Here is an 11242-nt window from a genome sequence, read left to right on the forward strand (position 1 = left end):
TGGTGAGAGAGAGATTTGGTGACGAGACATGGATGCGAGAAGGAGAGGAGAGAGAGAGATGGTGAAGAGAGTGGTGAGAGAAGGAGAGAGAGAGAGAGAGAGAGAGAAGATGGTGAGAGAAGAGGAAAGAGGAGAGAGAAGAGAGAGCAGATGAGAAGAGAGAAGAGAGAGAGAGAGAGAGGAGAGGAGAGAGAAGAGAGAGAAAGCATACAGTGGGGAGACACAAGTATTTGATACACTGCCGATTTTGCAGGTTTTCCTACTTACAAGCATGTAGAGGCTGTAATTTTTCATCATAGGTACAGCTTGAACTGTGAGACGGTCTCTCTCTCTCTCTCTCCCTTAGCCTCTTTATGTATTCACCCTTCCTCTTGATCTTGTTGCCCAGTTTGTTGTAATCCTGCGTTAATCACTTCTGTAATTCGGAGTGCAACTTCTTTACACACTCACTACCTCCTAGACTGAGCCGTTAAGACAGACCGACACACAACTCCAAATACATCCTGGGATTAAGTGGAGATTAGCTGCATTTGTTCAGTAATAAAACTACATTTCAGTGACCAGACCACGGCTGCCTCGTGTCTGGCTAATCCGAGAGATTCTGTGTTTTTGTCTGTGTTTTGATACGCTGGGCCAGAATGATTGTACTTTCTCATAGTTTCTGAACAAGCCTTAGTTTTATGTTCTGAGCCAGAGTGCCTTAACCCTTCATGGGGGCCTTCTAGATGTTTGATAGTTGAGATGAGAGGAGTTAGTTGCATAATGTTTGGAAATTATGGACGGACACGACTAGGGCCGTTGCGCATTTTATTTTTATTGATTTATTTAACTTTTTATTTAACTAGGTAGGTCAGTTAATTAAGAACAAATTCTTATTTACAATGACGGCCTACAAAAAGGCAAAAGGCCTGCGGGGACAGGGGCTGGGATTTTTTATTTATTTATTTGTATTTTATTTAACCTTTATTTAACTATGCAAATCAGTTAAGAACAAATTCTTATTTACAATGACGGCCAATCCCGGCCAAACCCGGACGACGCTGAGCCAATTGTGCGCTGCCCTATGGGACTCCCAATCATGGCCAGATGTGATGAAGACACCACAACACAGAGAGCCCTAAGACAACAAAATAGCATGGTATATGAAGCTAATCACAGCCACGTGTTTCCTGTACTAGCATCATGTGCATCAGTGCTGGCTTGTTACCATCATCACATCATTTATATAACAACCTCTGGTTTAGAGGGGGTGGGAATGAATGCACAAGATGACCATGTGATGTCATGCTTAAAATGACTGCCTTGAAGATGGCTCTTGAATTACCTAGATTATATAATATCGAAGTAAACTTGGAGTCACACGATGACATATTGTGTGGTCCTCCCACTACGTCGGGAAAGCATGCAATTTATCAGGCAACAGATGAAATAAGTGATGATGAACTTCACAGGGTGGTGAAAGTGCTCGGTGATGAGCTTGATGCTCCTTTCCAATAAATATCCAGGGTCTTATTCTGGTGACATGATAATGACGCTTGGCTGTCGTTTGACAAATAAAAATGATCTTGTTCTTTTGTCCATAAAATCTCATCATGTAGGCTATACGTGTGCTCTAGCCAACAGCGTGCAGATAGCGCGCAACATTCTTGGTGAGAAAATCATCAGTAGAGTTGAATGCACAGAAACTCATTTAACTTTTCTTTTTTTTCTTCTCTCGGTACGTCGGAATTTAACCGCAAAATGTATTTTTACGTGCACTACGTCATCACGTACAGCCTTTTATCTGCAAAAAGTACATTTGATGGAAACACATCTCTGGTGGAAAATGTGCATATTGTTTTCATGCGGATTTTTGAATATTATCATTCAAATCTGTCGCCTATTGGATGTAAACCTAGCTAATGTAAATAGCCCGGGTAGGCATTTGATTAACTGTTCAGCAGTCTTATGACTTGGGGGTAGAAACTGTTCAGGAGCCTTTTGTTCCCAGACTTGGCGCGCCGGTCCCGCTTGCCATGTGGTAGCAGAGAACTGTCTATGACTTGGTTGGCTGGAGTCTTTGACAATTTCTAGGGCCTTCCTCTGACACCACCTGTTATAGAGGTCCTGGATGGCAGGAAGTTTGGCCCCAGTGGTGTACTGGGCCATACGCACTACCCTCTGTAGCGCCTTGCGGTCGAATGCCGAGCAGTTGCCATACCAAGCGGTGATGCAGCCAGTCATGATGCTCTCAATGGTGCAGCTGTAGAACTTTTTGAGGATCTGAGGGCCCATGCCAAATCTTTTCAGCCTTCTGAGGTGGAAGAGTCATTGCCGTGCCCTCTTCACGACCGTGTTGGTGTGTTTGGACTATGATAGGTCCTTTGTGATGTGAACACCGAGGAACTTAAAGCTCTCGACCCACTATACTACAGCCCCGTCGATGTGAATGGGGGCGTGTTCGGCCCCTCCATTTCCTGTAGTCCACGATGAGCTCCTTTAACTTGCTGATGTTGAGGGAGAGGTTGTTGTCCTAGCACCACAATAGCCAGGCCTCTGACCTCCCTATAGGCTGTCTCATCGTCGTCGGTGATCAATCAGGCCTACTATCGTTGTGTCGTCGGCAAACTTAACGATGGTCTCGGAGTCGTGCGTCCTGTAGGCATGTTTCTCAATGCAGGCCTATGTCTACAGTCAACTTTGAACATTGCATTTATTCATAATAACCCAGACTTGGTAAGCTTTAAATAGCTGCTAACCCAGTTGTTTGTTTTCCCATCACCTGAGTAATGAGTAATAACCCATATCTTGTATAAACGGGCTCAGGGAAAGTCACCTCCCCTTTTGTCCACTTACCACACGTCTGGTTTATAGGCTTGTTCCTAGACTGAATGATGTCAGCGCGAAGTCACACTTGCGTACAAACAAGACCCCCCCCCCAATGCACACATACCATGTTAGTGGCCGGTAACATGTCAGGTGGGGTAGCATGAAACAGACAGACCAGGAACAATGACTCACTCTCCCCTAGCACCATGCATGTTAAATTAGACAGACAGTAGACAGTGCTCCACTGTACACTAGTGTAAATTACACTATTGTTTTGTCTTGCCATACTTACAGTATAGTCTCTCTCTCTCTCTGGTCCTATTGGCTATGACCCAGTCGATGCCCTCTATCACAGACATGTGAAAAATGTCTGGTCAGGCAGAAGTGGCCAACAGAGCCCAAAATATCTCTGTGAATATCTCAGTGCATGTTTAACCATTCAAAGAGAGACCTAACTATCCAACTATTCAAGGTGCTATGGCAAAGTTGATCTGGGGTGGTTTGGATAACTGCCATTCTGATTAGTTTTATTGTTGCAGTTGGACCTCATGATCTCATGCTGATTGCCAGCTGCACTGAGGCAAACTACATGAAACACTACAGTGAGTCTATTTGCAAGTAAGCATTTCATTGTACCGTGTACACTACGCTGTATCCTTTGAGTATGATGAATAAACTTTGATTTGCTTCCAAATTCCAGCTGCTTTGTTTGAGTAAAGTTGCATTGCTGGTATTAATTCTGCGTTCACCTGATACATTACAGCAGAAAGCTGAAGAGTAATTATCTTCCTCACCCACATTGAGGAGTATTCAGGGTTGTCTTGCTAAAGGTACAGGCCGGGTGTGCATGAGGACATCATGGGTTAAGCATCTCTGTTCAAGCTGTGGAAACTATGGCCAGCTGAACCTTCCTACTCCTGCATGCAAATAGGGAGCCCAAATGGCATGTTTCTTTGAGTTGCCTCAAAACATCTCCCTGTACACACACACACACACACACACACACACACACACACACACACACACACACGCACACGCACACACACACACACTGTATTATTCTTTCCAGGGAGGGCTAATGCGGTCAGCCTTGAAGTACATACAACATCCTCCAAGGCCTAGCTGTAAAGCCTGGGGAGACAGGAAGTGATTTCACGGGGTTCCACTGGTGTCCCACCATCATTTAGACAGGTAATGTGCCTCTAAACACAAATTAAACAGCCTCTGGTGAAAACTTAAGCTCTACATGGTGTGATAACCTGTTGTTCCACACTGGCCTGAGAGATGTACTGCATTACATGGATATGAGTGCAGTGAAACATTTAACATTTACATTTAAGTCATTTAGCAGACGCTCTAATCCAGAGCGACTTACAAATTGGTGCATTCACTTATGACATCCAGTGGAACAACCACTTTTACAATAGTGCATCTAAATCTTTTAAGGGGGGGGGGGGTCAGAAGGATTACTTTATTCCTATCCTAGGTATTCCTTGAAGAGGTGGGGTTTCAGGTGTCTCCGGAAGGTGGTGATTGACTCCGCTGTCCTGGCGTCGTGAGGGAGTTGTTCCACCATTGGGGTGCCAGAGCAGCGAACAGTTTTGACTGGGCTGAGCGGGAACTGTACTTCCTCAGTGGTAGGGAGGCGAGCAGGCCAGAGGTGGATGAACGCAGTGCCTTGGTTTGGGTGTAGGGCCTGATCAGTAGCCTGAAGGTACTGAGGTTGCCGTCCCCTCACAGCTCCGTAGGCAAGCACCATGGTCTTGTAGCGGATGCGGAGCTTCCAACTGAAGCCAGTGGAGAGAGCGGAGGAGCGGGGTTGACGTGAGAGAACTGGGAAGGTTGAACACCAGACGGGCTGCGGCGTTCTGGATGAGTTGTAGGGGTTTAATGGCACAGGCAGGGAGCCCAGCCAACAGCGAGTTTGCAGTAATCCAGACGGGAGATGACAAGTGCCTGGATTAGGACCTGCGCCGCTTCCTGTGTGAGGCAGGGTCGTCTCTGCGGATGTTGTAGAGCATGAACCTACAGGAACGGCCACCGCCTTGATGTTAGTTGAGAACGACAGGGTGTTGTCCAGGATCACCCAAGGTTCTTCTAGCGCTCTTGGGAGGAGGACAAATGGAGTTAGTTCAACGTGTGATGGCGAGATCATGGAACGGGGCAGTCCTTCCCCGGGAGGAAGAGCAGCTCCGTCTTGCCGAGGTTCAGCTTGAGGTGGTGGTCCGTCATCACACTGATATGTCTGCAGACATGCAGAGATGCGATTCGCCACCTGGTCATCAGAAGGGGAAAGGAAGAAGATTAATTGTGTGTCGTCTGCACATAGCAATGATAGGAGAGCCATGTGAGGTTATGAACAGAGCCAAGTGACTTGGTGTATAGGCGAGAATATGGAGAGGGCCTAGAACAGAGCCCTGGGGACAACCAGTGGTGAGAAGCACGTGGTGAGGAGACAGTCTCGCCCACGCCACCTGGTAGGAGCCGACCTGTCAGGTAGGCGCAAATCCAGCGTGGGCGCGCGCCGGAGATGCCCAACTCGGAGAGGGTGGAGAGGAGGATCTGATGGTTCAGCAGTATCGAAGGCAGCCGAAGGTTCTAGGAGGATGAGAGCAGAGGAGAGAGAGTTTAGCTTAGCAGTGCGGAGCGCCTCCGTGATACAGAGAAGAGCAGTCCTCAAGTTTGAATGACTAGTCTGAAACCTGACTGATTTGGATCAAGAAGGTCATTCGAGAGAGATAGCGGGAGAGCTGGCCAAGGACGGCACGTTCGATGAGTTTTGGAGAGAAAAGAAAGAAGGGAATACTGGTCTGTAAGTTGTTGACAATCGGAGGATCGGTGTTAGGTTTTTTTCAGCAGGGGTGCAATCTCTCGCTCTCTTGAAGACGGAAGGGACGTAGCCAGCGGTCCAAGGATGAGTTTGATGAGCGAGGTGTGAGGTAAGGGAGAAGGTCTCGGAAATGCGTCTGGAGAAAGAGAGGAGAAAAAAGGGGGGAGTCAGGGGAGTGGTTCCAGAAGCGGTGGCAGGTTGGGTGTTGGGGACGTTGTGCAGTGGACTGGAGCGCAGGGTCGACGGAGCGCAGTGACGCCTCGGTGCTCGTTTTGGGCCGGGCGCGTACCGCGGGTGGGTCCGGACCGTGCATACAAAATACAGAGACGCGAGATTTCATCTGGCAGCGCGCAGGGGAGAAAAGAGGTCGAACAACAGGGTTGGCGCAGTTCTGTGAGCTGCAAACCCCGGGAGCGGAGTATGGTACCGCGTTTGACTTAGCAACACGAGAATCGGACGTATGTCGTCGACTCCACTCTCCATCTTCAAAACACTCGGGTTGGCGAAGTCACTTCCTGCAGCCACGAGGGAGGAGGATCCGGGGGAGGAAGGGGGGAGGAGGATTTCCCCACAGACCGCGCTCCGAGGGAGGCGAAAGGTGCGCCAAAGAGCTTCCTAGGAGTTAGAGGCACCCGCACCTGGCCTTGGCCCAACTCTAAGAGTGGTAAGAAAAGTTGGCTTTCACACACCACACCAGCACGCCACGACACACGCATCGCGACGCCACTCCTTCTTTGAGAAGAACCGGGCTGACCCGCAGATCTCACCGATCAGGGTCTTCCAATGCGAGTCCTGTATCCTGAGGGGTGCACACAACCAAAGCACTGTGGTAGCCTTGCTCACGATGCCCTGTTCTCTCTTCATCCGGACGGCATGCATCTTTGTCTGGCTCTACCCGCACTCCCACCCCGCTCACTCGCGCAAACCGACACGCCCACCTAACTTTCTCACCTTCTTCTCCACAATGAATCAGGTTTGCTATCCTCCCCGAACCACGACACTCGTCTTCGAATGCGAAACAATTCCTCAAAACGTTTCTGTTGGGTCCCAGACACCGATGTGTTTGGAGCCAGCCCCACGCTCGCGTCCTACCACACACTGCACCACATCGAGCGAATGCAACGTATTATTTGAAATCAGCACAAACGACTTCGAGGCAATCACGCCGCTAAAGTTAGCACCCTCCATGCTCGTGGGCAGCGATTGAATAGAGGTCAAGACGGGCATTAAATTTCAGTCCGATGAGTTGCCGTCAGGCACACCACATCTGCACCCCGCTCAAAGACCCTCACACGCGCCGTCCGCTGCCTTCTCTGTCTTTCTGTCCTCTCCTTCCATGTTTTCTTGGCCCTCTCTCGTTAACCCATCCTCTGTCCCTGGCCCGTCCTGCGTAGCGCCACCGTCTCGCCCGCACTACACTGTCTGAAATTTTAGGGGGGCGGTGTGCTTTCTCTTTCTTTGTCTCTCTCTCTGTCTGTCTTCCCTCACCTCGATTTTCTTAGTCCCCCTGTGGTCTCGTTTATCACTTCCTGTCTTCTCTTCCGCCTTCCGTCTGTCCACCTCCCCCTCTTTTCTTTATCTCACCTCTTGCATTTGTCTCGGCCTTCTTTTATACCTATCTTAGTTTGTTGTGCTCTTGCTATCCGTCACCCCTCTGTTTTCCGCCGACGGTCTTGCGTCCATCCTCCTCTGTTTCTCTTGTCGCTCTCTTTCCCTCTCTCTATCCTCTTTTCACCGATATCAGATTCTGTCCTTTTCCGCATTTGAAGTGCTCGTCTCTCTCATCTCGCTCCGTCATCTCTTCTCCTCTCTCCAGCGCCATCTCTCCTTCTCTTGTCTATCTTCCCGTACAGCGCTTCTTCCCATACCTTCGTCTCTCTTCGTGGTCTCTTCTCTACATCTCGTTCTCATCCCTCTCACATCTCTCTCTCCACCTCTCTCTCTCTGTCTTTCTCTCTTTCGCCTCTCTCTTCTCTCTCTCGTCTTTCGGCCTCTCGTCCATCATCTACCTATCTTTAAAGTATCTCGCGTCTAGTCTGCTTTTCGCTCTCTTCGTCTCTCTCTGCTTTCGGCTGCTCTTGTCAACATCTCTCGTCATGTTCTTTCTTGATCTCTCTATACCTAATTTCTCCTCTCCCTGTGTAAAATCTGGTGGATGTATCCGTTGCATCTGGAGGGATGCACACGTCTGACTCGGAGCAAACAATTAGGTCACCTTCTCAGTTTGCATACTGCACATCACCACGGCTGCTCATCACCACGGCTACGCCACAGCGGGGAATACACACACTGATACACTGCATATGCTCAACTCATGATTTCTCCACCGGAAACCTACTCCACACAGCAGAACGCTGCTGCTCTAGCCCCGGAAGCCGGACACAGGCTCTCTGCGATAGGAACCTAGAGAACTCCTAAGTCACTATACTGTAAATTCCTCTTGTAAAAAGCCTTTTCCTGACAAAAACACCAACCTTTTTCCTGTTCCTCGCCATGGCCTCTGGAACAATGGGCGAGAGCATGACAGAAACTGAGAAAAGAGACCTGTACGATAGTTACCCCGATGCTGACACGCTCACTGGAGCCCAGAGGACTTCGTATTCAGACGGAAAATCAATTGTGTGCCACCCCTAGGGAAACTCAAAATGATGGATCAGTGTGTACTTTGGACAGCCTTCAGCTGCCGTCGTCTTTCCAGGTTCCGAAAGGCTCGGGGAAAGGTGAAGGCCTATAATCAGTGTGACTGTCGGGACCTCATACAGTCCAATAGTTGTGTTTTACAGTATCCTCTCCAAACCACTCTGATGAGATGTTCACCTCAGAGGAAACAGCTTTAGCTGAACCCTCTGTCTTGATTGCAGGCTCATTTGAGTGGTAAATTACCACAGAACACAAATGCAAAGAGTGTCCTCTTAAGGATCTAACACTTTTTTTTCAAATTTTGGCCTAAAATGACATATTCAAATCTAATTTCCTGTAGCTCAGGACCTGAGTCAGGAATATGCATGTTCTTGATACCATTTGAAATAAAACACTTTGAAGTTTGTGGAAATGTGAAATTAATGTAGGATAATATAACACATTAGATCGGGTAAAAGATAATACAAAGAAAAAAACATGCGTTTCCTATATTGTTTTCTCCATCTTTGAAATGCAAGACTTAGGAGTCTAGGTGCCATTTAGATTTTGGCCACTAGATGGCAGCAGTCTATGTGCAAAGTTTTAGACTGATCCAATGAACCTTTGCATTACTGTTCAAAATGTTGTATCAAGTCTGCACAAGTGTGCCTAATAGTTTTTTTGAGGTACAAAACTGTGCACTCTCAAACAATAGCATGGTATTATTTCACTGTAATAGCTACTGTAAATTGGACAGTGCAGTTAGATTAACAAGAATTTAAGCTTTCTGCCTATATTAAACATGTCTATGTCCTGGGAAATGTTCTTGTTACTTACAACGTCATGCTAATCACATTAGCGCACGTTAGCTCAACCGTCCCGTGGGGGGGACACCGATCCTGTAGAGGTAATTAAGAGAGAGCAGGTTTATATTCTACCCAATGACAATATGGATAGAAAGTCACACAAGTAGGTTCATCAGTACATTCATATTTGTCTCTTTCTCTCTCGCTCTCTTTCTCTCTCTCCCCCTCACTCTCTCACCCCTCCCTCCCTCTATCATACTGCTTCAGATATTGTTTACTCACGAGACTGAGTTGATCCTTCTGGCCCAGTGTATGATGGACAGACAGTTGGCCAAGGAGATGCATAATGGACTGATTATAGATGCTGGAAAGATAATTCTGTTCAGCTAACTGCCAGGCATCTCTCTCTTTCTCTCTCTCTCTGTCTAGCTGCAGTGCCATGGTCAATTATTTTCCATGGACTTGGGCATGGGCCAGGGCCAAGTTTTCCAACGCTGTTATTATTATTATTATGCGCATTAATACAGCACAGCCATGTGATATGGAAAGCATGTGCTGGTGGGCATAATAAGCAGAGACATGGTTTTCGTCAGAGTGCTGCTTGTTTTCCATTCATTGTGGTAAAAAAGGGGGACACAATGTAAAGATTGTATTTGTGTGCTCTGTAACCAATCAGTGTTGTTTTGAATGGCATTGTTTACAGTGTGCCCAAACGGTCTATCAATTATCTCTGTCACAAGGACATGTGTTGGAGGTTTTCTCTTGTTGTCTTGGTTGGCTAGGTAGGCGTAAAATTGTTTGACTCTGCCCTTGGTTTTGTAGTCGGATTGTATCTGAATCGTGAGTTTGTRTTGTTACATTTGAACCGCAACAGGGAGGAACTCTTGGCCCTAATGGTAACCGAACCATGGAAATCACTACAGGACATCAAACAATATGGTTATTGTTTCTCTCAGTGCCGGAGTTCTATTTCAGTTGTTGATGTCTTGGACTCCATGTTTTTCCCTCACTGAGGTCAAAGTTTATAGAGCCGTTCTGTTTCCCTCCCTCCCTCCTCTGTTTCTCCTCCAGTCCTGTGCCCCATGTTGTGTCAGAACGGAGGGGTCTGCATCCAGAAGGACCGCTGCCTCTGCCCACCAACCTTCACTGGCAAATTCTGCCACATCCCCGTGGCCACGCCCTCCACCAATGACATTGAGAAGCCTCCGCGCAGCCCCTCGGTGCTGGCCAGTCAGCAGCTACTGACCCAGTCAGAGTACATTCTCCCCCTGCAGAGCCAGCAGCAGAGCCACAGTCAGCCCAGCGGTGGTAAGTGTGGCAAGGCCGGCCTCATTGGTGGCAGTGGTGGGATCTGAATGGTGAGGAATTAAACAACGTATACGTTAGACACAAATCTTTAAAGCAGAGTCCAATGTCTCTAGTGAAGGAGCCTCTCCTTGACAGTAAGACTGGGATAAAAACGTAGAATAGAACTCTAGAATGAGCACAACGACAGCTAATTCTCTGCATTTTGATGGACTGATACTGAAATGAAAGAAAACAGTGTTTTTTTTAAATGATCAAATTAACCATCATTAATTGCCTAATAATGCATGACAAATTATGCTTACGTCTGACATTTAGTCATCTGTGGTTTGGCTTTGAGTGTGCAAAAATGGTCAACTAAGGTTCACGCGTCACACAGTTACATAAAGCGTGTCTTTCCTGTAGATTAATTACATTCAAACTGCACCGTGTGTGCTGCGCTAAAGATGACAGTTATACATGACTGTTTTCTCTTGGCCAGTGCTCAACACTTGAATTGTACCTATTGGTGCCAATAGGTAATAAGCCTTGAAACACGGACAGCAATTCCTCGAGGTCTCTGAGACATTCACAATCACTCATTTCCCATTGTTTTAACATCATTACAATGCATATGAGAACACTCCGATTCGGCTACTTACGAATACTTGCTCTCACTGACTTTCCAAATGTGAATTTTGGGTGTTATGACATCCAGATGTTTCTGACCAAATTGAATCAGTTGACATACAGTACGCTCTTAGATGGTGAAGTATATTTGTACAACATGAAGAAAAGCCAAACACTGACGTTTCCCTGCATGGCGGTATTGAGACCCTGGAAAATGCACGTCATCATATTTGCCAATCGCAACGAACTACGCAGTCGTTGAAAT

The 11242-nt window shown here is 47.3% G+C and overlaps 1 protein-coding gene across 1 annotated transcript in view; it reads left to right on the forward strand.

Moving 5' to 3' along the window:
- Positions 1 to 10418, forward strand: part of LOC139022775 (latent-transforming growth factor beta-binding protein 2-like) — a 44507-nt gene extending 34089 nt beyond the window's left edge. Inside the window, exon 6 of the mRNA XM_070433956.1 lies at positions 10135 to 10418. Within this exon, the coding sequence (XP_070290057.1) occupies positions 10135 to 10418 (284 nt within the window). The remainder of the gene's footprint in view (positions 1 to 10134) is intronic.
- Positions 10419 to 11242: the final 824 nt, after the last annotated feature.

The sequence above is a fragment of the Salvelinus sp. IW2-2015 genome, linkage group LG22 (assembly GCF_002910315.2).
Source record: "Salvelinus sp. IW2-2015 linkage group LG22, ASM291031v2, whole genome shotgun sequence".
In the NCBI taxonomy this organism is placed as follows: Eukaryota; Metazoa; Chordata; class Actinopteri; order Salmoniformes; family Salmonidae; genus Salvelinus; species Salvelinus sp. IW2-2015.